We start from the raw sequence: 24,016 nt of genomic DNA, 5'->3' as shown, positions 1-24,016 counted from the left end.
ACAACATATCTCAACCAGTCTACTAAATTGGCCCTCAACATGTGTATCATAAAGACGAAAGTTATATCATTTCACTTGAAGTTAAACATACACAACCCTTTATTCTCATTAAAAAGTCTGAACCATCAAACTCTATTTCCAGTTAAATAAAGGGTAGTGATATCTACACATTTATTTTTACTTCTCACACATCATTCTAAATTTTTAGATGTCGGATCAAACAAATTAAAAAAGATCAGTGTCTCAAAATTAACAAAAATATGCTGAAGGAAAAAAAATAAGTGTGAATAACATTATCCTAAATAAATGTATATTCGTAAATGATTAAAATTTCAATATATTAGTGGGGCATGGTTAGGCATGGTATCCACCACGTCCGCATGTGCTGGACATGGATTAGTCAATGCAGCTTGAAAGTGAAGCAATTAAAAAACTCTCCTTTTAAAGTAATTCGGTTGGTTGGAGTTTGATCTCGGTTTTCTTCACAATTTATAAATTCCTGCACGCCCTTACCTTTTATGGGGCATTTAGATCCGAGTCCAAAAAATTGAGCAACTTTCCAATTGAGTCCAATTCCATGTGCCTTATCAGTTTAGGTTCAAGTGATGTTTTTCATGTCTATTTTGCCCTTTTATAATCTAAATGAAAATATATTTAAATTTCTTGATTTATCCAAATTTTGAATCATTAAAGCCTTTAATCTATTCAATATCCAAGGAAAAAAAAATTAAAATTAAAATTCATGGCATGTTTATCAACAACAAAATCTACTGTGATATACATTGTCACATCCCGGCCCGGGGCAGATCACTTCCCGGGCCCGCTCCACCACCATAGCACTGTTTTTCATGTCTATTTTGCCCTTTTATAATCTAAATGAAAATATATTTAAATTTCTTGATTTATCCAAATTTTGAATCATTAAAGCCTTTAATCTATTCAATATCCAAGGAAAAAAAAATTAAAATTAAAATTCATGGCATGTTTATCAACAACAAAATCTACTGTGATATACATTGTCACATCCCGGCCCGGGGCAGATCACTTCCCGGGCCCGCTCCACCACCATAGCACGATATTGTCCGCTTTGGGCTTACCATTCCCTCACGGATTTGTTTTTGGGAACTCACGAGCAACTTCCCAGTGGGTCACCCATCATGGGATTGCTCTAGCCCCCTTCTCGCTTAACTTCGGAGTTCCTACGGAACCCGAAGCCAGTGAGCTCCCAAAAGGCCTCGCGCTAGGTAGGGATTAGAATATACATTTAAGGATCACTCCCCTGGGCGATGTGGGATGTCACAATCCACCCCCCTTAGGGGCCTGACGTCCTCGTCGGCACACACGCGGCCAGGGTTAGGCTCTGATACCAAATTGTCACATCCCGGCCCGGGGCAGATCACTTCCCGGGCCCGCTCTACCACCATAGCACGATATTGTCCGCTTTGGGCTTACCATTCCCTCACGGATTTGTTTTTGGGAACTCACGAGCAACTTCCCAGTGGGTCACCCATCATGGGATTGCTCTAGCCCCCTTCTCGCTTAACTTCGGAGTTCCTACGGAACCCGAAGCCAGTGAGCTCCCAAAAGGCCTCGCGCTAGGTAGGGATTGGAATATACATTTAAGGATCACTCCCCTGGGCGATGTGGGATGTCACATACATTCTTGATAAAAGTAGATTACAAAAAGAAAAAAAACCTATGATATAGGTACATAAATACAAAATATGTCATGAAGATATATTTAAATAATATCTAATTAAACTATGGTGTAGGTAGATAATGCAACTAATTTGTGTTGCAGGTATGCAATGCAATCAATTTGCGATGCAGGTAGTTAATTTACAAACAAAAAAACATATGATACATATGCAATTAATCTCTAATATGGGTAGAGTATTATAAAAAAAAAATCCTGTGGTACAGGTAGATAAACACAATTAATCTTAAATTATCAACAGAATATATAATATATATATATATAGGTAGATAAATACAATTATTCATGATACATGTACATTATAATATAAAAAAATAAAAAAAGGACAAGTGATATAGGTAGATAAAACAAAAAAAAAATGGGGAAGAAAAATGATATTGAGGGAGGAAACACTAGAGAAAATGCTAATTCGATAGAACTTCAAAAAAAAAAAAAATTATATATATATATATATATATATATATATATATATATATAAGAAAAAGAAGCAAAAAGAAGCAAAAATAAAAAAAATAAAAAAAATAAAAAAAGACGAAGAATCCAAAATGCAATTTTTTTTTTTAACCAATCAAATGTATATTCATCATTCTTATGGAAGATGAGGAGAAGAGGAATATTATGGAAGAAGATTACTCAGCAAAATAACACAGGAAGAGAAAGATATTGTGAGAGAGAAACAAGAAAAGAGAAATTAACGGTTGGGGAAATGAGAAGAAAAAAAGAGATTTCAACCCCTAATTCTATAATTAAGGATAAGATTAACATTAATCACAAATTAAAAAAAACAGTAATTACTTAATTAGTCAATTTGAGGGTAAATTTGGCAAGAAAATACAAATAAGCTTAAGTGGATAATAAATCACTGGACCTAACCCAAAATTTAAAACAAAATTGGACTATAACTAATAATGGTTCATAAAATTGGACTCATATTAAGTTTCCCCTATACAACCATGTTTCAATACTATATAGTCGACTTTATTTAGTGGGATAATACTTTATTGTTATTGTTAAATGTATCAATACTAATGGAGTGGAAGAATAAATTGATTGCGAACTCATCATTATTGAGATTCGAACCTAAAACATTTTTCTTGCAAATTTAGAAGTATATCACTAAATTATAGTACTAAAAGAGCACGTGACCTTTGAGGGGAGAGCGAGGGCAAAGTTGATGAAGGGCTAGGGGGCACATGCCCCTTCTCAATTTTTTGTTAAAAAAAGATACACTTAGTATTACGGTCTAGTATATTTCTCTTCATTTGTAAGTGGAATGTTTTAGGTTTAATTCTTACCAAATGAGAATTCAAACTTAATTATTATGGCTAGCCCATGGTAAGACTTAGCTCACTCTTCCCTTAATGCAAATAATATTGTATGTTTGTTAAAATATACTTTTAGTTTTAAGTAATTTGTCAAAACTATCTTCAAAATCTCTCTTTTGTCAATTCTTTTCTCGTGAAACAGGCGAGTTCAACAAAAGCTAGACAACATCGACATCTCTGCAGTGCAGCCTTATGCCTCAATTCACATCCAAGACCATCAAGAAAAAATGTGTCTGTTTTTAGTGAAACGACACTGTTTTTAGTAAAGTTTAAAGCTAGTCATGTTTTCTTAAAATAATAGAAGCCCATTAACCCTCCCTCCTCCCAATCATCTTATAAATTTTAGCTCTCTGCCCTATGTGTATATATATTGACATATCGACACAATTAAAAAGGCATTAAAGGGCAGGGATGTACACTAAGCACACAATGGTATGGGTCACCCAAGCGGTTGCCGAAATGCCTCACCGAAAACTTTGGAAAATTTTAATTTTAATTTGTTTTACATTTCCGCCACTACATAATTAGTTGTGCTCCAGGTGAACGAACTTTCTAGCTTCGCTCCTAGTACAGCCCACATGAGCCCCAAAATAGAATGTTGTATATAATCGTCTCATTGTGTGACTTAGCGCAACCTCTTCCAAGTAAAATATTGCTTAATATAAAAAGAAAAAAATCACTAAAATTCATGATGCTATAATTAAGAACAAACATCTCAAAGGTTATTCAAGACCAACTCAGCTAGACCGAAATGTTGCACTCCTCGACCCGGCCCCAAAATAAGCTGGGAAAGAAGTGGTCCTGAATCTGCTTGGCTGCAAAAGAACTGAAATATTGTTTCCGAATCTGTTTCTTTATCGTTTCAGAGGGAGGTGTTATTGTCGCTCTAAAATAAAATAATAATAAAACAGAGAGTACCACCACCAAGAATAATAACTGCTTGAACTGAAAGACAACTCTGATGCTTAAAAATCATGCCACTAGCAATAATTCCATTCTTTTACCTTTCAAAAATACTTTGATTACAACAAATAAAAAAAACAACCTTTCAAATATGCCACCTTATCCACACCTCACTAACCAAAATGCACAATGAGTCAAAGAGTACCAGGTACCTTGCCTTCCTAAGTGCTTAAAAAATGAGGAGAAAAGAAAACAATTTGCAATGGAATTAAGGTTCCGTTCTCTCGTACCTAACATCCAATGGTGACGTGCTGTTTTTCCTCTTCGAAGAGATTGTTTCATTGGCGGAATCAAATATGCTGTCATCTTCAGAATCTGATTTGTTTATCGATAAGTTATCATCTTCAGAATCTGATTCGTTTATTGAGAATTTGTCATCTTCAGAATCCTCACTTTCTGATAGCTCTGAGATTGAGGAACCTGCGTTTATCTCTGAAAGACTCGCGGAAAAGAAATCATTGGTGGAATCTACATTTTGCTTTTCAAGCATTTTAAGTTCCCCTGATTCCTTGATCTCTTGTGTTGGACTATCCAAGATTGAAATGGGATTCCTGTCATTTGGGTCACCATAAAGTGCAATATGTCTGTAATACAGCTCCAGTTCCTTCTCAGCAACGGCAATGAAGTGCCGCACGGTCTCGAGGGATTGCTCGTACTTAAACTTTTCCAGTGCCTGTAAACAGGGAAAACAGACTCAATATTGAGAAATCACCACTCAAGTTTCAAGCTCGATTACAAGATGAGATGTTCGTAAAGCAACAAGCATATAAAAATCCAACTACCCTCTGCTTGTCAAAACTGCTGAACAAAATTATTATCATTTTCCATACTCGAGGATAACTTTTTGTTAAAGTACCTTAAATCAAGTTTTCCAGTGAAATGTTTTATGGTTGAACTATAAAGTTTCCGTGAACTTAGTTCATGCTAGATCAGAGAGTTGATCTGGACAAGGTAATCAACAGGCCCGGCCATGGGTCCAATCAACGGGCCAGGCAAGGCCACAACCATACCTGCAGGCCGTGAGCCGACAGGCCTCCAGCTGGAGTTAAGTTATGGTTCATCTCCATAAATTATTAAGAACAAAAATTAATGAAGGATATACTGAAATGACCAGAATTAAGTTAATTGATACTTGACAAGTTTTACTTGCTACAATATGGATATATTCCAATGAGCGGATAAAAAAGAAAGAGAGAAATTGATGTGGAAATGACTGCCATAGGTACTTGTCCGTCGACTAGATACTCTTTCCAAAGATACCTGATTGACAACAAAACAATTACGGAAATGGAAGATGTGAAAGTGCAATACCTAGCAACAACGGACCACACCTCACATCTCAAACTAATACGGACAATGCAACAAAATTGAGTTTAAAATTATAAACAGTTACACAAAAGAGAGAAGAAACTGAGTAGACGAAGCTTGAAAAATCACCTTTTTCTTGGACAAAGTATTTGTGGGTGACATAACTTTTGGCATGACATAGTTCTTTCCTCGATAGAATATTATGGTGTCATCTCCAACTATTTGAATTGGGATCCCGCCACTCAGTCTAGCAATTTCCTGGGCATATTCATGTACTTGGCCAGGTTTACATGGCTTGCAAATCACCTTGACGGTTTCATGTTTTTTCCAATGCATATGCATGTTAAGAATAACACCTCCGAAAATTCCTCGTTTTCCAATCGGTGCATAATTAGACTTCTTTTGAGCCATTTTCTTCATATAAAACCGCTCCTCACCTGTCAGGTCATCTGGTTGTACCTCAGGACCCTGGACTTTTGGAATTTCATACCTCTTAAGTCTTTCAATCAGCAAAGCTTCCTTTATTCTAGCCTGAATAGAAAGAAAAAAAGTCACGAAAATTAAAGACTAGGATGATAAAAAAAAAAATTCTTATCTTCAAAAGACTAGCGCTATCAAAAGATTTTTTAAAACAAATGAAAAGACAAACTGGTCATGAGGGGCAGTAGTGTTTGAAAGTATTTCAATTTTGTTTTAAAAGTACTGAAATGACCTAAGCCTCACCAAATATTAGAAACCAATTACAAATTCTCGGCTAGTGTACAGAAAAAGGTGGAAACTATACGAGGCGTCCTCATATTGGGAGGGAAAAAAGGGCAAGCAAATCGAACATTAAAATAAATAAAAAACGATCATAGGTCATCATAATTGTGCAAGTTCCTAAATATTTCAGTCTAAAGGACTGAAAAGAGGCACAGAACTGCAGAAATGAGAGAATTACTGTAAAATAACACCTTCCCTGACACATTAGTTTAAACTTAAAAATTAAACCTTTGTTTAAATACAAAAATAGATTCAGGGGACGGTAAAAAGTCAGACTCTTCCCATGGGTGTGGCCTAATTTGGAGTTATAAACACAGTAAAACACCTTTAGATGTTAAAAAATTTAACGGCATCCCAACCCCTAAGAAATATATTTTCAACAAATGTGTTTCCTTCTAAAAAAATTATACTTGACAAACAGCTTAGTTCGAACAAAACACACTTATTTTCCTTTTTCTTTTTCCAGTTCATGCAAAATTTTCAAATATGCAAAAGCATAAATTTCAATTTAAGAAACTAAGGCATGCAACAGTCAATTGAAACTCTTTTTCTTTTCCAGTTTTTTTTTTTTATAAATTTTTTAGGAACCTTAATAGCTTTGACTTTAATCAGAGTTTGTTGCAAGACCTTGTCCTGAGACAATATTTCTTAAGCAAAGTACTTGGTCTGCAAGGAAGACCATTGCTTAAGGTTGATACAAAGTTTCCTTAACTCTAAGAATCAAGAAAGGCCACAGTATGCATTTACACTTTCATTGAAAAGAAAAAATTATATAGTTTAGACTAGAGTAAACTGCCAATTTGCCCCCTGAACTATCACTGAACTTTCGATTTCCCCCTGAACCTTTTAATTGGAAAATTAAGAACTTAAACTAATTTTTTTGGCCGATTTCCCCCCTAATGTTAGTTTTTCATAGATTTCATCCACATTAACGTTAACTTTTATCATGTGCAAACCACGTAACTCTCCTTTGTGGACAAAAGCGTCATTTCACTAAACCTTCAGACACAAAAGCTATAGAATCACACATATTTGCATAGGTTTATATTTTAGAAATCTAAGGTTTTCAATTATTTTAAAGAATGAAGTGACTGAACTACCCACATATGTTGTGCACATGCTTCCATTTAACAGAAATTTGGATGAAATGAATGAAAAATTAACAGCAGGGGGCAAATCAGCCAAAAAAATTAGTTTAAGTCCTTAATTTTCCAATTAAAAAGTTCAGGGGGGAAATCGAAAGTTAGGTGATAGTTCAGGGAGCAAATCGGTAGTTTACTCTTTAGGTTAATACTAATTCAGATATAATATAAAGTGGCACAAGCTTATCTTGCTTTAAAGGGAAATAAGACATACTATAAGCTCATAAAGAACTAGGAATACCAGAAAACAATAATCCAACTCATTTCCAAGTCAAATCTCTACTTAGTGAAAATCCACCTTGGAGAACAAACTAGAACCAACCACTCTATCTGATGTTCTCAAGCCTATGAATGGCCGAATTGGAAACCTATAGTTGACTGTTATCTATTTAATTAACACAGATTTTCTGCAAAGTCCTCCAAAAGTTTTCGGAGCAGAAATTGTAGAAGGACTACAACTATGACGAATAGGAAAAAGACCTTCTACTAGCCCATTCAACTTGCAATGATCTTTAGGGTTCACTTATAATGTGAAAGATTAGGAAATTATGATAAGAGCCAGGGACTAAACTAATGGCTTGATGAATATGTCCCATGGATGGTAACTCATCTTTTGGGTGTCAAGTCATCAACCTCATCTAGTAAATAAGTATTCGCAGGGCCACAGGTGGTTGGTAGGAACCCGAATAGACTCTAAATAAAACAAGTACCATCACTCTAATTCATAACCTCTTTTAAAAACTTCCATTGGAACAAATATGATTTATACTTACTAGGATAGAGAGGAAGTGGAAATGCACTTAGGATTACGACTTTCTACATGTTTTGCAAGCCTTAACATAATAATCGCAGCTTAAGCATAAAGCAGTAGTTATTATCCGTACAATGTCTCTCTGAATCATGATCATAAAGCCAAGGAAGTGGTAAAATCCATAGGAAAGACATCACAACCAGAATAGTCCAATTCAGCTAACCTTTTCAAGCTTGTACTTGATTCTCTCCTCAGCATTAGCAAACTTCTGCCCTTTCTTCTTCCTCTTGATGCCGAGCTGACGTGGATCCTTCCTATTGGCCGCTCTTCTCTCCTGCTTCTCTCTCATTCTCTGTTGCTTTAACCTCTTCTTGGTCAGCCACTTCTCCTTTTTTGGTGGATCGATTTCGTGCATCTCGAACTTGGGTTTCCCTTGTGATATCACCAAATTCACCGACCCATGGCTCAAGTTTCTGAAAACCCATGATGCGTTTAGAGGATTTGGCAGAGGCAAGTGTATGGTTGCAATGAAAATTGGTTCTTGGGTTGGAAAACCTGACCTGAATGACAGAAAATGTGGCAGGAAAATGGTGAACCCACATCAATCTTCCACAATCCAGAATCATCATTATATTGAAGGACAAATTTAAGAGTACAGTAAGATTATACTATTGGCAGGAAAGAATTGAAAATTTTGAAAACCCATTAACATTTTCTCATAATTCAATTAAACGGTTTGATGGGTTGTGTTTGGATGCAGAGAAAATTGATGTTAAGGATAGCAGCAACAACCAAACAACCATATAAAATGTGTTGCAGAGAGAGAGAGAGAACCTTAGAGAGTGAGGTTTGGAAGGCGAAGATTTGAGAACCGAAGAAGCTCTGCGAACAGCAGCAGAAAACACAGCTCTTGCCATTTTACTGACAAATTTCCAGGGAGAGAGGGAGTGCAGAAGATTAAGGTTGCACGGTCTGGAACCGAACCGGGTCGAACCGCTTTGGACCGGACGGCTTACGATACGAGCTGCGATTCTGCAGGCCAAAGGTCCACCCAGATAACCACGTGTTGAAACCACATCAGTTTAAAGTTGAATGTTGACTTCTTATGCCGTTCTCTATCCAATCCGATTTTGACACGTCATATTGAATTGAGCCCCATATTTACAACCTGAACCCTCTCGCCTTCCTCCATCCCCCCCTCTCTCTCTCTCTCTCTGTGGCGTCGAGACTCAGAAACCAGGCGTTTCCATGTGCTTCACGATCAATTAACGGAAGGGTTTCGCGAATTTACAGTAAGTCTCTTATTTTTGTAATTTAATTTGATCTAAAAATTGTAAAAGTTTCTTCCTTTTTGTTTAGTTTATTTTAGGGTTTTTAATTTTTGATTAGTTTTCCGTTTGGTTGCTGAGAAAATGCGGGAATATTGTATTGAGAAAAGATTTTAGATTCCGGATTGTTTTGCCTTGTTTTAATTAGCTATGGAATTAATTAGTGTTTGAATATTTGTATGTGAAAATAAATATGGGTTTTGGGGAAAATTAGAGCACTGACTTTGTGGGAAGAGAGGAGAAGAAGTTTAATATTCAAATGTCACTAATCAATGGTTTGGACCATATTGATTAACTTAATCTTGTTCAAAGAACTTTGTTCGGTTGCTAATTGGTTCCGTTAATTTTGTGTTTTTTGCTTTTAGGTGGCCTAATTGGCATAGAAAAGAAGACTGGGGATAATACTTTATTTTTTTGTTTTTTGGTTTTAGAAATCAACCAAAGAATTGGGGTTTATCTCGGATGAGTTTCGGTATAGGGGAAGTTTGACAAGAGTTCAAAAACACAAGTGGAGAAAATTTAGCTTAATTGTATTGGTAATGAGGAACTCGTAACTTTAGGAGTTATTTTCATGTCCTCATACTCACTCTTGGGAAATAATCAACAGTCATGTGTTAGCTCAAACCGGATCTCTACTTTTAGTTTGTACTTGCAGAATCCCTCATGGTAAGAATGAACCTTCCTCAGATTTGAAATTGTACATGAACCTTCCTCAGATTTGAAATTGTACTCTGATTGTTCCACAAATTTAAACCGCCCAAGTCTCAAACAGTTATTATCGGGTTGTTTTCTGAACAGAAGTTTCTGAAATGTCTTCAAATTTTTTTTTTGTTATATTTTGGAATCAATAAGTCTTTGCAAATATGTGTCTGCTGACAATCATATTTTGTGCTGACCATCTATTGTGTGGCGAAACTTATCAGAAAAATTCTTCTTATTGCAGTGGAATTTGCACTTGATGGTGATGTTGATGGCGAGGTGGTGGGGAGTTCTGCTGAGATGGAACTTAGTAGAGCAGCTGATGAAAATGAAACCGGCGGTAGTTCTGTTGAAGGGGCATTCCAGTTGGGCCTGGATGATAAAATAAATGTAGATTCTCCTGGAGGGGATATAATTCCAGAAGCAGTTCCTGTAGTATCGGTGGTTTCCGCAGATGAGCCATATGTTGGTCAAGAGTTTGAAACTGAAGCAGCTGCTCATGCATTTTATAATGCATATGCCACACATGTGGGATTCATAATTCGTGTAAGCAAGCTCTCTCGATCAAGGCGTGATGGATCTGCCATTGGTCGTGCACTTGTTTGTAACAAAGAGGGTTATAGAATGCCTGACAAACGTGAAAAAATTGTAAGGCAAAGAGCCGAGACCAGGGTTGGTTGCAGAGCAATGATTTTGGTGAGGAAAGTAACTTCTGGGAAATGGGTTGTCACAAAATTTGTAAAGGAGCACACTCATCCTTTGACACCTGGGAAAGGTCGAAGGGATTGCATTTATGATCAATATCCGGTTAGTTGTTTTTCTCCTTTTTTGACCATTAGTGTTTGACTTTTTACATTGTTAAATTTTCTTATCCCTTGCGAAGTTCTGAAGTTTGTTAATAGTAATAGGTCTTTTACAAATAATGGGGGTGGTATATTACAATCTGTAGTCATGAATATCTTCTTTTCTATTACCATGGGAGTAGAGTAAATGGCTGCCACTATTTTTGGGATTTGAAGTAGAGTAAATAGTGTAATCATATTCAGTATCCGGTTAGGCACATTTTAGCAACTTAAGATAAACGAAAAGTCAAAACTCAAGCTGTACTAGACAACCTCACACATGTTTTGCATGTGAGAAATTTAATTTTTGAGGAGGAGAGAGAGAAAGGGAGTGGTGATAATTATTGCACGGGAAGAGAGAGTGGTGAGAAACTTATGGAGAATTGTATTTTGTTAAAATAAATTCTAAGTACCCCTTTTAAAAATTACCCTGATTACTTTTGCTTTCTCTTCATCTAGTAAGGGTTAAAGTTGGCAAATCAGGGACATAGGAGGTATTATATGTAAATGTTGACAGCGGCTCTTCTCATAATAAAAGTCTATAAATATAAGTCGAAACAAACAATTTTTGCATCTAATGTTGGCGATATTAGCAACCCAAATTTACTTGGCAGATATGCAGCCATCTGTACTGTATGATATCGGATGCTAGGTAATGAAGTTAGTAATGATTAAATTTTACAAATATGGAGGCTACAATGGCTAGAAGTTGGCCAAAAGTAATGTGAGTGGAAGATGTCAAAAGCAAAGGCAGGATTTATTAAAAAAAGGAAAAAAAGTGGTTTCGGAATAGATCAGACTAAAATCTTGTAAACTCTGGCTTTTTGGTTCGATGTTCATCTGAAACAGTTTTTAGTCTCCCTTCCTTTTTTGATGAAATGTTATTCACATAGTATTTAATGTTAGGCAAGCGACTGTTGAATTCTTTTTCTGTTTGGGCTTTTTTTGACATGCGGCAGCTAGTGTCTATACACACTACAGTCGTCCAAAATTAGACGTGGTTGTAGAATTTTTGGAATGTAGTTCTTTAATTCTTCCTTGAGGGCGAGCCTTGGCGCAACATAAAGGTTGCTCCTTTGTGACGAAAAGGTCACAGGTTCGAGTTGTGGAAACAACCTCTTTTCAAAAGCAATGATAAGGCTGCATACGATAGACATCCATTTCTGCATTGGTGGTGATTTTGTTTCTCCAACATGCCATTAGATCCTTGAATGTGTAAATGTCTTCGAGTCCAAAGCTCATCGTTGTCCATTTCCACAATGAGTACTCGAGATGATTTGCAATTACATTATCATTGTTGTTTCTGTCCGCCATGCTTTTATGTGTAGGTTATGGCTTTCGGTTTTCATTGTTGTCTCCTGTGTTGTATTCGAGTCCTAAGCTCATAGTTGTCCATTTCCACAATGAGTACTCGAGATGATTCGCACTTGCTTTCTAGGATGTTTAATATGTTATATCATTGTTGTTTCTGTCCGCCATGCTTGTATGTGTAGGTTAGGGCTTTTGGTTTTCGCTGTTGCCTCCTGTGTTGTAAGGTGAAAAGTGAAAACGATGCAGTTTTTCTTAGTTACCATGGTTAGCAGCTAGATCATTAAAACAAGGTTCTAGCCTATTAAAGTATTGTAGTTGAAACATAAACATTTCCTAGTTTGACTGTTTTGTGCACGCGAAGAATGGACTATATATGCTTTTCACAAACGAATACATTACATGTGGGAGTTATGTTCTTTCTCTACAGACTTACTTGTGAGTAATCCAGACATTGAAATGGATTGATGCTGAAAATCATGACGAGAAGAGATGCTATTTTTGGGAAAATTTTAATTGGGTTTGAATTTGTGAATCATAATAATACAGCTTGACGTGTATTTTAATTGCCTTTTGTTTTCTCGTTCAGAATGAGCATGACAAAATTCGGGAATTATCTCAGCAGTTGGCAATAGAGAAAAAGCGTGCTGCGACCTATAAAAGACATCTGGAACTAATTTTTGAGCACATTGAAGAACACAACGAGAGCCTATCAAAGAAGATCCAACACATAGTAGACAGTGTGAAGGAGATTGAAGGCAAAGAACTGCAAGGACACAGATAAGGATTGCTGCAACTTAAGCACCTCTCGTTTGGTAAAACATAGAATCAAGCAATGTCGTGGACAATGCTGCAGCATGAATCGTTCGGTCATTGTTTTGATTTTAGTGTTAGGGGTTCGCCCGGAATCTAGTTAGTTTCTAACTTTCTATAGCTTTGTGATGTTTTAGTCACTGGCATTCATTGGACTGCCTTGTGTAAATTTCTCGTCTGCATCAAATGGTCAGTAGGGAAAATGTTATTGAGGCCATGTACAGTTTTACCTGAGCCATCCATGTGAATTGTGCTTATAAAGCAGATTATAGGACGTCCGAAGGAAGTTGGAATCGAACCATCGCTTACACGTGAAATTTGATATGAGGTCTGTTTTGTATAGCTTCAGAACAGTGTATTCATCCTCCTTTTAAATACAACTCTTGAGAATTTCCCTTTGTTGATGGTTGTGGTTTTCGTAAACTTGTGTTAAGACACTTGACGTATCGGGTTGTGTTTTCGGCGCATTGAAAATTTTTGCTGGAGACTAGAGAGGGGATTTTCCAAAACTTTGTACAATGAAACCACTTATAAGTTTTAGTTATTTATCAGGAGTTGTTGGTTACAATTGAAATGAATCGATGTGACAGCCTGTCCCGAAATTTACCTTCGATGGCGTGGAGTGACGATTTTGCCCTTGGACGTTAGTTGGTGTTTTGGGTGATTTGTTTTCTTTTGTTTTGGGTTGGCTGCCATCAGGACACACACACACACACACCTAAGCCAACCCATGGACCCTCCTTCTCTCTTCTCCCTCTTGGATGTTTCTGTAAATTTCGTACAAGTCGTACGGACAACCTTTGATTTAGCCATTTTCTACACGGATTGAGACCTTGAAGGTGGATTTCATGTTCCTTGCAAGCTCCTGAGTACATCCATACCATTTTTAGAACTTGAAACCCTTAAAAACCTGAGATCCCAATTCGAGGTACTGTTCATGCATACGTAAATACAAAGGTTTGAGAGGATTCTAAGGTTATAATGAGCTTTAAGACACTTTCACGAAGCTCGAAGAAGCATTTTGGAAGAAATTGGACGTCAGGAAACTCGAGAATAGTGAGTTGCAGAGGTGATCGAAATATCGTGATTTTTCCGACGATATTCCATCGTTTTTGGGGCTTCAAACAGTTTTTCCCAGTTTCCGGTGACGGCGATGGAGTCTGGCGACTAGCCGGAGAAGAAAGGGGAATATTCAATTAATCTTAATAGAATATTCATAACGGCAGCTAACGACGTCAGTTGTTTCGCATATAGGTGAGACCTATCCTGAGGACGAGCGCAGTTACTCGAGGCTAGGGGGCTACGACCCTTCCATATACCAGTGAGTGGGTTTTTTCCTTTTATCGTGTATATATATATATATATATGACTGATAATTCCACAAACGTTTACAAATTGAATTTCATATAATTTATGTTAATGCTTTGGAGGACTAGTGTGAACTACGAATGGCTTGATCCCTGTTTAGGGTACGTACTACGTAGGCAGTCTAACAAGACGTTAGATGCAACCATACAATAAACGAGACTAAATAATTAAGATGTGAAGAATCAAGAAATTAAGATGTGAGATTTAACCTTAGGTTTTGGTATAACTAATGTTGGTCATAAATTAAGATGTGAAGAATCAAGAAATTGAGCTAAGGAAAGGTAAGTAGTGATAGTTAATTTAATTAGTGTCTATTTGGACTTATCACTGATGATTATTCTTGAAAGTAAATAGTTCGGGAGTAGGGTGTTACAGTTATGCATTTCATGTGGGGTGTTACAGTTATGCATTTCATGCCATTTGTGTATATGTTTATATAGCTGGTAATATTATATATATTTGGAAGCACTACGAAATGTTTGGGTTTAGATTGTATCATGGCATATTCATACATATATTACCTGAATCTAATTATTGTGAATGCTTTGAAGTGCCAAATGATGATGCGGACGCTCATGTAAGATTCAGGTATGTACACTTTGATGGTAACGATGGTAGTAAGTACGATTGTATTGAGATATCTTAGAGCTCATAAACCTGCACCTCGGTGTTAGTGCTCCTGCCCGTGGCCCGGGCCTAGCCTTCACGTGATCGTTCACCTCCCGCACCACAAGCTCACCTTGGATCCAAGGTAGGTGCCAGCCTGTCATGCAGACCACTTTAGGTGGTTCCGACTCGTAGGTGACTTGCGATACTTCGCACAACCTTCACGTGATCGTAACACTTGAGCATATTTATTTACACCCAGCCTGTCATACAGACCACTTTAGGTGGTTCCGACTCGTGTGTAGGATTTGGTTGATGAGCTATTGACTAGCATATTATTAAGCTATTGGCTAGCATATTGTTGAGCTATTGGCTAGCATGTTGATGAGTAATTGGCTAGCATGTTGATGAGTAATTGGCTAGCATGTTGATGAGTAATTGGCTAGCATGTTATTGAGCTATTAACTAGCATTGATTCATGAGATGCGGATAAGTCGTACATGTCACGATAGGTGACTCCGACTTATGTGTTAGTATTGATTGATGTGATATATGTACAGTTGTGCAGGTCACCATAGGTGATTCTGATTTGCATGTTATTATGGTTTATTAAGCATGTGATTATTTGTATTGCTACTGAAATGTTGGATAGTGGTATATTTCCAGGTTTACTATTAGTATACTTTTGATTCATACTCTTACGTAGTATGATTTGTTGGAAACTATACAGGTCTTACGGCGAGGGGTTACTACCTTTGATAATGGAAAATGATTTTGAAAATACTTGTTTCGATCACTCACTCACATTTTCTATTTATGCACCCCTCCAGGTACTAGCAATAGAGTTTCCGTATCGACGAAAATTTATGGCACTTCCCAGTACAGGTGGCTTCTTTTTGATGGTATAATCATTATCTTACCTTACTGTACTATACCTATGCTCTATATCATGCGTGAAATGGGTCCAGACCCGCTCACCGCACACTCGTGTACTTAGGCACTTTAAGATTTTAATGTATTCACATTTGATACATTATCATACTTTATGGCTTCGTCACCTTCCTGGTGTTGGCCAACATGCCTCGATTTGGGGTCCTAATGTATATTCCAGGTGACACAATTGAACTCTTGATCCAATCTTGTCACTAGGAGTACGGTCTAATGGTAATTTTTAGATGGTAGCTTCCATTTTCGACTCACTTGGATGACTAGTTGTATACATAATTTTTCGGTCAGAGAGTTGTATGAGGACCATGCATCGTGCATGTGCTTTGAACGGGGTGGAAGCCATGATTGAATTCTTATTACTCTCGCGAAATATGGTGTGAATGCCACACATATGTCGTGAAGTATGATGTGAATGCTACACATATGAATGCATAAAGAAGCAAATCTGCAGCTAAAGTGAATTTTAGCAATACCAATTAAAGTTTTGGGTAGAGTAAGTCTTAGAAAGATGAAATAGTGAAATGGATGAAGACTTTCATTCATGCCATTTATTTTCCACGGGTGTAAGGCTCCTCTATATAAATGGAAATTTGTAATGTAAAGATCATCTATCCATCTCAAGTAAACAATTTGTGCCAACTTACTCTTTCCCTTGCACGACAAAAGAAGAAAACCATAAAGATAATACTGCTTTCTTTCACATTTCATCTTCTACGTCTATTGCACTTGTTTGACATTAACAAAAAAAAAAAAAAAAAAAAAAAGCAATATGATACATTGCTCATGTTCCACTTCAGAAGTTCTATCTTTTGTCTATTTGTAACAATTACAATATTTTCTATCTTTTCTGCAACTTAAAGTAAGAATCCAAGTGACTTGGTGATTACTATACCCCAAAAAATATGATTACAAGAATAACTTACATTGATATGGAATGTTACACATGAAATAAAAATTTATACATTTCTATTTTATTATCACATAATGTTATCGACATGGAAGTCATTTCTCTAAAATTACACCAACAAACTATGCCAATTGTCATAACCATTAAGTAATTAATGCGGTTGGATTCTTGATGATAGTTGTAGAGCAATAATATTAGAAAGTTAAATATTTTTTTGGCTAAAATGATGAGATTATCATAACTCTTTATTTTGGTCATTAAAATTTAAAATTGATATAAGTAGTTCGTAAGATTGTTCACCGTCAATCGTTTTAGCTTTTTGTGAAAAATCTCCGTTAAATTGAAAAACCACCAGTTTAAGGGAGATTTTGCTCATTTTGTGAAAAATCTTCGTTAAATTAGAAACTACTAGCTCAAGAGGAGGATTTGATTTGACAAATATTCTCAATTTAACAGAGATTTCACATATAAGATCAAAATAATTGAAAGTAAATAGTCTCATATACCACTCACTTTTATTAATTTTAAATCTCACAAATCAAAGTCAGAATTTGGATAAAAAAGCTTAAATTAAATAATTTGTTATTAAAAAGAAAAGGGCTGGAGATTTTCCTCTCCGAATCCTTTTGGTGAGGATTTTGGGAATTCGTAAATCGTGTTCGTTTATCGTACATCGTGCAGTCAGTTTTTATCAAATACTATTTGTGTTTAATTTTAAATAATTTCTGATTACATGATGTATGATGAACAAACATGATTTATGAATCTCCGAATCCGCTCGGGAGGATCTGGATTCGGAGATTTCAGCCGGTAAAGCGCCACGTGCATTTTATTTTAAAGTGTCTGCGTTCGAGTTTTTATCTGACGTGGTCTATCTTCCCCAAAAGAAAAGAAACAATTTGAAGCATTTACGACTCCACGGAATTCTCACTCCCGACGGGAAAACGAAGATCTACTTCGCTTGCTTCTACTTAGCTTGCTCGAATCAAGTAAGTGCTCCGTTCCTGTCGACATTCCAACGAATACCCATTTCTTCTGCCTCGCCCTTCGTCGAAACCCTCCATTTATTTTGGCCTTTTATCCCCACTTTGTTCCCATTTCAGTCATGCAAGTTCATACCCCAGGACTCTGAATCCGGAGCAAACTTTGCTTAAATTTAATTGGTTTAAATTGTTTGGGTTTCCGTGTCTCTGTACTTCATAATTCGGATACTATTTTTTGCATTTTTTTTGCACTGGGATTGAAGAATGTTAGCTTTAGCTGCCTGCTGTTGTTCACTGTTAAATGGGCAAAATCTGTAGTTCTCTGTTATCTTTTTTCCATGGGGTGTGGTGGGATCTATTTAGTTTACAGTGACTTTTTCAATTTGATTTGTTGTAAAATTATGCCGTAAATTGTATTTTGGGTGTTTTTTTTTTTATGTTGCTCACCACCTGTTTGATAAAATAAGAAACGGGATATTTTACTTGCCTATGATTATTGAGTACAAGAAAATGAAGAAGCTTTTTTGCGCGTAGTTGGGTAATATTTTGGGTTTTTTCGCAGAATCATATTAACCGTAGATGGGAAAGTTCAATTTTTTCCCATTTCATTATATTGCATGTTCTACGAGCCCAAAAGATAATATTATTTTGATTTTATTAGAGCTTAGAAGATATTTAACAGGCAATGTATTGCAGTGGATTCGGACGGGGATATAGCATTGGAGAGTTCTGATGCGCAGGAACTTATTGCATATGACGACGATTCCATTGTAGAACCATATGAGGGTATGGAATTCGAATCTGAAGATGCTGCCAAGATATTTTATGATGAGTATGCACGGCATGTTGGATTTGTCATGCGTGTGATGTCATGCCGTCGGTCTGAAAGAGATGGTAGGATTCTTGCTCGTCGACTTGGGTGTAATAAGGAGGGACACTGTGTTAGTATTCGAGGTAAATTTGGGCCGGTTCGAAAACCACGAGCAAGTACAAGGGAAGGTTGTAAGGCAATGATTCACGTAAAGTATGATAAATCCAGTAAATGGGTGATTACAAAATTCATAAAGGATCATAATCATCCACTAGTGGTGTCCCCACGTGAAGCTCGTCAAACCTTGGTGAGTATCTTTCTCATTTTGTTGACATTCTCGTGTAAATAGTTGAACTTTCAGTGTCTTCAAATCATTGATTTGCCAGGTGATGTATATTTTAAGATGTAAGATTTAGACTTTATACTCCTTTAAAAAACAGTTCTTGTATATTATATCCTTAGTGTACTTTCAGAAAAAAGGAAAACCATATATGTACTCCTGTTTGGGGTTAGTGCTGTTTTGTTGGTTCTTAAAGTCAACTTTTATTGCTTTTTAAGAAGACTAGTAGCAGTACCAAAAAATTGTTTTTGTGTATCATGAATTTCTAGTAAATTTTTTGTTAATGCCTTGCTCAAAGCATATATGTACTTAGAAATGAACAGTTCTCTTTAAAACATGAAGATTAGTAAACGCTGGTCAAATTATCCTCACTGACATTGAGAAAGCGAATCTAGGATTCTGCATAATCAGCAGAATTGGTTTATTTCATTTTATTTTATGTTTTATAAGACCATCTTGATGGAGGTGAAAATTTATTCAGGCAGCTCAACCGGCTGTGTACAGAAAGGCAAGTCGTAGATACAGTTCAGGACTAGGGCCTTTGTGTATTACCTTCGGAAACAAGTTATGGATATGGCATTTTGATGTTGAATACTCCCAAATTAGATTGACAATTTCTGTACTATATGTGATATCGTTTAGAATCTCTAGATCCTTGGCATGAACTTCACCTTGTAAAGTTAGACAACCTGGTAGAAACTCAATATGTGAATTTTGAGCCTCATTTTTGTGGTAGTCTAGTGAGAGTAACTTATGGTTTAACGTCTTACGATGCTCTTCTTCATGCTATGTCACGAACATAATTTGGTCTGGCCTTTTCCTTTTCATTCATTTACTTTTTCTATGAAGAATTTGTCCCACTTTCTATTTCTTGTCTCTTTTATACATAAATTAAGTAATTGAAATAATTTCACCAATCAAACTTTGTAGGAATAACAGATTTAAATCCAGATATCCCTGTTTTGTAATTAGTATGGCAGATGGTTATACTGCTAGAAATCATGCTAATGACAGTGTGTACTGATTCTAAGTGTTACAGAACCGTTCACACTACACAGGGTAGGATGTCATCTTATTAGGGCTCAAAGAAACTGAAATTTTTGTGCCGTCTTTTGTTTTGGAATATAAGACAGGGTCAAAAGCATGAACTGGTTAAGCCTTTGGGTGATCTGATTTTGGAGTTATTGCAGTTGGATAACATATAAATTTAAAAACTCAATTTCCTTCAAGCTCTGTGCGCCGTTGTCCCATTTGCTTTAAAAATTCTCTTCTTCCATTGTTGAACTGAACACTGGAAATGTTTAATGCAAATACACACAAAAAAACAAAGTGTGCACTGCATGCACAGATGCCTATGTTTGGAGATGTATGTATCTTTCTGGTCATATAAACATATCTGTGCTTGTAATCATGTATGCTCTATGTTAAGTGATGATATGAAGTTGTAGGATATATGTCTTCCTAATTGACAGTTTGATATACTGTATAATCCTATTTTATTAACATTTCGTTTTTCGTGCATCAAGTACGATCTAAATCATGTCTCTTGTGTGACCGTGTCTTGTGTTTTGTTTGTAGGATGAGAAGGATAAGAAAATTCAAGAATTAACTGCAGAGCTTCGGAACAAGAAACGGCTGTGCACAACATATCAGGAACAGCTAACGGCATTTACTGAGATTGTTGAAGAGTATAATGAACAGCTATCCAAGAAAGTTCAAAATGTAAGGGGTAATATTGAAGAATTTGAGGCCATAGATCAGGAGCTTTCACAGCATAGATAGGCTTCAATTGAGAGTGAGTATATCAAAATTATGTAGGGTGTAGTCTGTTTCTATTTGTTCCTGATTTTATCAATTAGGTTGCTAGAACTGTTGGACACCATTTCTGCAGTGAAATTAAGGTTTTAGTAACGTCTGTTTTCCAATGCTAATAATTCAACAGTGTTGCAACTTGAATATTTCATTGCTTCCATAAGGTGTAGTGTTTGCTATCTTTTCCCTAATGATGATCTAAAACTGCGCTGAATAAAATTCCTCACTGTTTAATACATTGAGGGATCATTAGGGAAAAGATTAAATACATGAAATTTAAATTCAAGTATCATAGCTTGCAGTGTTCAAAACTTGGATCTCTCTCTTCGTTGAATATATGATTGATGAAGTTCCATTAGTGTTGATTGGTTCCGATTAATCTTGAATTGGTTCTGAGTTGAAAAATTAAAAGTACAATTTCCCCCTGATATGAATGCTGATGTAAAACATGTCTCTTTTTAGTTCCCAAATTTCTTCAAAGAGGACAATCAATGGCTGGCCCGTGAGGCTGCCCTTGTTGTTCCCTATGTTGCACGGGTACGAATACAAGATATGCAATACATATACGACAAGTCTCCAAAAACTAGGATATGGTGGCAAGGATACGATAATAAAATATATGTATATGTATGGATTGTTTCTTTATTCTTTATTTATGTTTTGTTGTGTTTCTTAGTGCCCTTACATGTTATAATACACTCAGGTTCCTTTTTGGTTCTTTGTTTTGGAAAAGAAAAGAGTTCCAGTATATTTAGAATTTACCCTCACATACCTGGTTTTCGTTTTCTAAAAGTTGCAGATTAGCCAAGTATTACTTTCAATACACTTGCATATTCAGGCCATATCTGTCAGGAGTCAGGACCCGTTATCCCACATTGGTAGAACTTACAAGCCAGTTTTGTAGTGCCAAGTTCTACACACGGGTTCTTAACGGTATTCAAAAGTCAAAGTACCCCAAAACATTAGTTGGACACAGATTAGGAACATTCATTCAGTTCCGAGGGCATATTGGTATGAGCCACTCCTTTCTTGAAATTTGTAGCATCCGTGCTTCATAGGTTCCCTTGTTCAGCAAATAGGTTAAGTTTAACATAAAAACTTTGAACGGTAATTACGTTGATGTAATACTAATTATTTTGCGTGTGTTGTCGTATTGATATTTGACTGGCATGCTTAAATAATATTTTGACTTGTTGATTAGGTTCTTAATTTCCAACTTTTACAGCTTTGGCTGTAACATGGAGTTATTCGCTTCTTTATTGGCATCTCTCTGAGCACAGATCTTTCATTTTGTTTCTAACTAATAACGTTATTCCTATCGTGTTCATTTCTCTTATTGTTTCTCTTCAATTCCCTTCCTCTTATTTATTAGACGTTCAAGTTGTTTTATTCATTAGATGCAGGTGAGCTTACTAATTTATTGAGTGTGGTCGTGTTTTAATGTGATTAGAAATCAGACACTGACCGAGATCTATACAACTTGTGGTCTCGTGCCAATCATAAACTGCTTTTTCGGTGCAGGCTGCAGCCATGTGGGAAATCCAACTTATCCGGGACTATGCAGACATGCAAGCACTGATGGAGCTGCTTTATGTGGTGATGATGGTGACCAGTTCATGAGCTGCAATTGCGCTTAAATTTACTCGTTTTTGTGCAGCAACTTGAAAGCATTGCCACGGTCCATGTGCATATTTTGAATGGTGCAGGATAATATCCGAGAGAGATACCAGATGCCTAACTTCGGTTACATGGAGCATCGGCATCCCAAAGTCTAGACAGAGCAAATGGTTTTGTGTCCATTTTGCAGGAATTTGGTAGCATTTTAGAGTTGTAAAAACCGAATCCGCTTGTACATAATTTCGATACTAGAAGGTAGATTTTTACTTCTCGTATGCTATTGCCATTACGTGGGAAATTTTTTTGTTGTTGTTGTGTATGTTATTGCCATTACGCTTTTCTGTACTCTGTCGAACATCTTTTGCTGCCAGCGGTTGAAGCATCCTCGCTTGAACTTTTCTGGTTTTCGAGCGTGAGTGTTCTTTGAACACGCTTAGTATGAAATGCATTAATCATCTCTAACATGTTGTACTTCTTTTGTTCCCTGCTAACTAGATCTCAATCATTCGGGACTTGGACATTCTTCACCCAAACAATGCCGAAATGATATTTCGAACCAATCATGTGCCATTTATAAGAACGAAGATATTTTTATCGCACATTTTATGAGTTGTTATTAAGATGCAGGCCGGAAAAAATAAGTGTGCTATCAATATATTAAACTCATGCAGGATTTGCACTTTTATAGTTGGCCAAAAAATTTTAGCGTGATATCAAAATAATGAACTCACGTTTGTGTAACACTAGTGTTATAGGTATCAAACTCAGACTGTCTGATTCTTATATATAATACCATATAATACCATACTCACTTAAACTATTGTGAAAAACCCTCCAAAATATTAATTTACACTCAACATTTATTCCAGAAAAAATTGTATTGAGAGAATGAGATGATATTTTTGAACAGCGAATTACAACACTATTTTTATTCTTCCGAGATAAAATATAATTTGGTTGTATGTTTGTTTTATTGGCCTTTTCATCAAAATAGTCTTTGAAATTGACATAACTCATCACTTTGATCATGTCAATGAAAAATCGAAAGAAGTGGATCATGAGCATGCCCATCATAAATTATTTTGGTATTTTTATGAAAAATCTGTCAATATCTTTACTAATTAATAAAACACTTATTATCAACCAAAATCTTATGAAATTACCAGTTTAACCCTCTAATTAAAACAGACACATGAATAAGAAATATGAGACATAAATGTAATTTCACACGACCAAATTTTGCTGTTTTTTTTTCAAAACCTCACTTACGTGTAATCCTAACATATCTCTAATTATTAAAAAAAATAAAAAATAAAAAATAAAAAAATAAAAAACTTCCCACTCCCACATTATCTATCACTCCCTTCCTCTCTCCTTCTATTTCAAAAACAAAAATAAAAAAATTTCTCACACACTTTGTGTGTATCAATATGCTAGTCTTTGTTAAGTGGAGGGGTTGGTTTGACAAAAATATCTTTAAAAAGATGGTCACGTAGTCATTCACGTGATAGTTTAATGAGGATGTTAACAAATATTTCACTAAAGTACCAAAATAATTTATGATGAAAAGAATTAAGAACTACATGCATCGATTTTTATTGTCAAGAGACTAAAATGAAAAGTTACGCATTTCAACTAAAAATCCTTTTTAAATGTATATTCCGAT

The 24,016-nt window shown here is 36.0% G+C and overlaps 3 protein-coding genes across 8 annotated transcripts; 2 read left to right on the top strand and 1 right to left on the bottom strand.

The window, feature by feature from the left end:
- Positions 1 to 4,004: 4,004 nt before the first annotated feature.
- LOC137722396 (uncharacterized) lies at positions 4,005 to 9,042 on the bottom strand. The gene is made up of 4 exons (XM_068461387.2): positions 8,803 to 9,042; positions 8,192 to 8,528; positions 5,443 to 5,844; positions 4,005 to 4,678 (listed from the first exon to the last, which is right to left on the bottom strand). The coding sequence occupies exons 1-4, from the start codon at positions 8,883 to 8,885 to the stop codon at positions 4,214 to 4,216; spliced, it is 1,287 nt and encodes a 428-aa protein (XP_068317488.1). The 5' UTR covers positions 8,886 to 9,042; the 3' UTR covers positions 4,005 to 4,213.
- Positions 9,043 to 9,105: 63 nt separating this feature from the next.
- Positions 9,106 to 13,362, top strand: LOC137722398 (protein FAR1-RELATED SEQUENCE 5). 4 transcript variants are annotated; one of them, XM_068461389.2, is made up of 3 exons: positions 9,106 to 9,260; positions 10,240 to 10,802; positions 12,735 to 13,362. In XM_068461389.2, coding segments are annotated over exons 1-3 (759 nt in total). In that variant the 5' UTR covers positions 9,106 to 9,259; the 3' UTR covers positions 12,930 to 13,362. The 4 variants fall into 4 exon arrangements, with proteins under 4 accessions (XP_068317490.1, XP_088548465.1, XP_088548463.1 ...); XM_088692339.1 differs by lacking the exon at positions 12,735 to 13,362 and adding an exon at positions 11,797 to 12,121; XM_088692337.1 differs by having other exon boundaries at positions 9,107 to 9,260; positions 12,768 to 13,362.
- A 4,272-nt stretch (positions 13,363 to 17,634) lies between these two features.
- LOC137723317 (protein FAR1-RELATED SEQUENCE 5) lies at positions 17,635 to 22,812 on the top strand. 3 transcript variants are annotated; one of them, XR_015961438.1, is made up of 4 exons: positions 17,635 to 17,776; positions 18,467 to 18,888; positions 20,500 to 21,270; positions 22,255 to 22,812. XR_015961438.1 is itself a non-coding variant. In XM_068462480.2 (4 exons), coding segments are annotated over exons 1-3 (627 nt in total). In that variant the 5' UTR covers positions 17,635 to 17,775; the 3' UTR covers positions 20,704 to 20,716; positions 22,255 to 22,812. The 3 variants fall into 3 exon arrangements, 2 of the variants coding, with proteins under 2 accessions (XP_068318581.1, XP_088548462.1); XM_068462480.2 differs by having other exon boundaries at positions 20,500 to 20,716; XM_088692336.1 differs by lacking the exon at positions 22,255 to 22,812 and adding an exon at positions 21,533 to 22,246 and having other exon boundaries at positions 20,500 to 20,716.
- Positions 22,813 to 24,016: the final 1,204 nt, after the last annotated feature.

Source organism: Pyrus communis, chromosome 4 (assembly GCF_041283825.1).
Source record: "Pyrus communis isolate YQ-2024b chromosome 4, ASM4128382v1, whole genome shotgun sequence".
Taxonomy (NCBI): domain Eukaryota; kingdom Viridiplantae; phylum Streptophyta; class Magnoliopsida; order Rosales; family Rosaceae; genus Pyrus; species Pyrus communis.
Note: the sequence above shows the minus strand (reverse complement) of the source record. Positions and strands in the feature narration are given on the sequence as shown.

What these genes read in the sequence shown, in the direction of transcription:
- LOC137722396 (XM_068461387.2), bottom strand. Translation starts at nt 8,885, where the DNA reads ATGGCAAGAGCTGTGTTTTCTGCTGCTGTTCGCAGAGCTTCTTCGGTT. An exon ending in TCCAAACCTCACTCTCTAAG is followed by an intron (nt 8,529 to 8,802) that starts GTTCTCTCTCTC and finishes TCTGTCATTCAG; the next exon opens with GTCAGGTTTTCCAACCCAAG. An exon ending in ATACTTTGTCCAAGAAAAAG is followed by an intron (nt 4,679 to 5,442) that starts GTGATTTTTCAA and finishes CCCTGTTTACAG; the next exon opens with GCACTGGAAAAGTTTAAGTA.
- LOC137722398 (XM_068461389.2), top strand. An exon ending in GCATTTATGATCAATATCCG is followed by an intron (nt 10,803 to 12,734) that starts GTTAGTTGTTTT and finishes TTTCTCGTTCAG; the next exon opens with AATGAGCATGACAAAATTCG.
- LOC137723317 (XM_068462480.2), top strand. An exon ending in GTGAAGCTCGTCAAACCTTG is followed by an intron (nt 18,889 to 20,499) that starts GTGAGTATCTTT and finishes TTTTGTTTGTAG; the next exon opens with GATGAGAAGGATAAGAAAAT.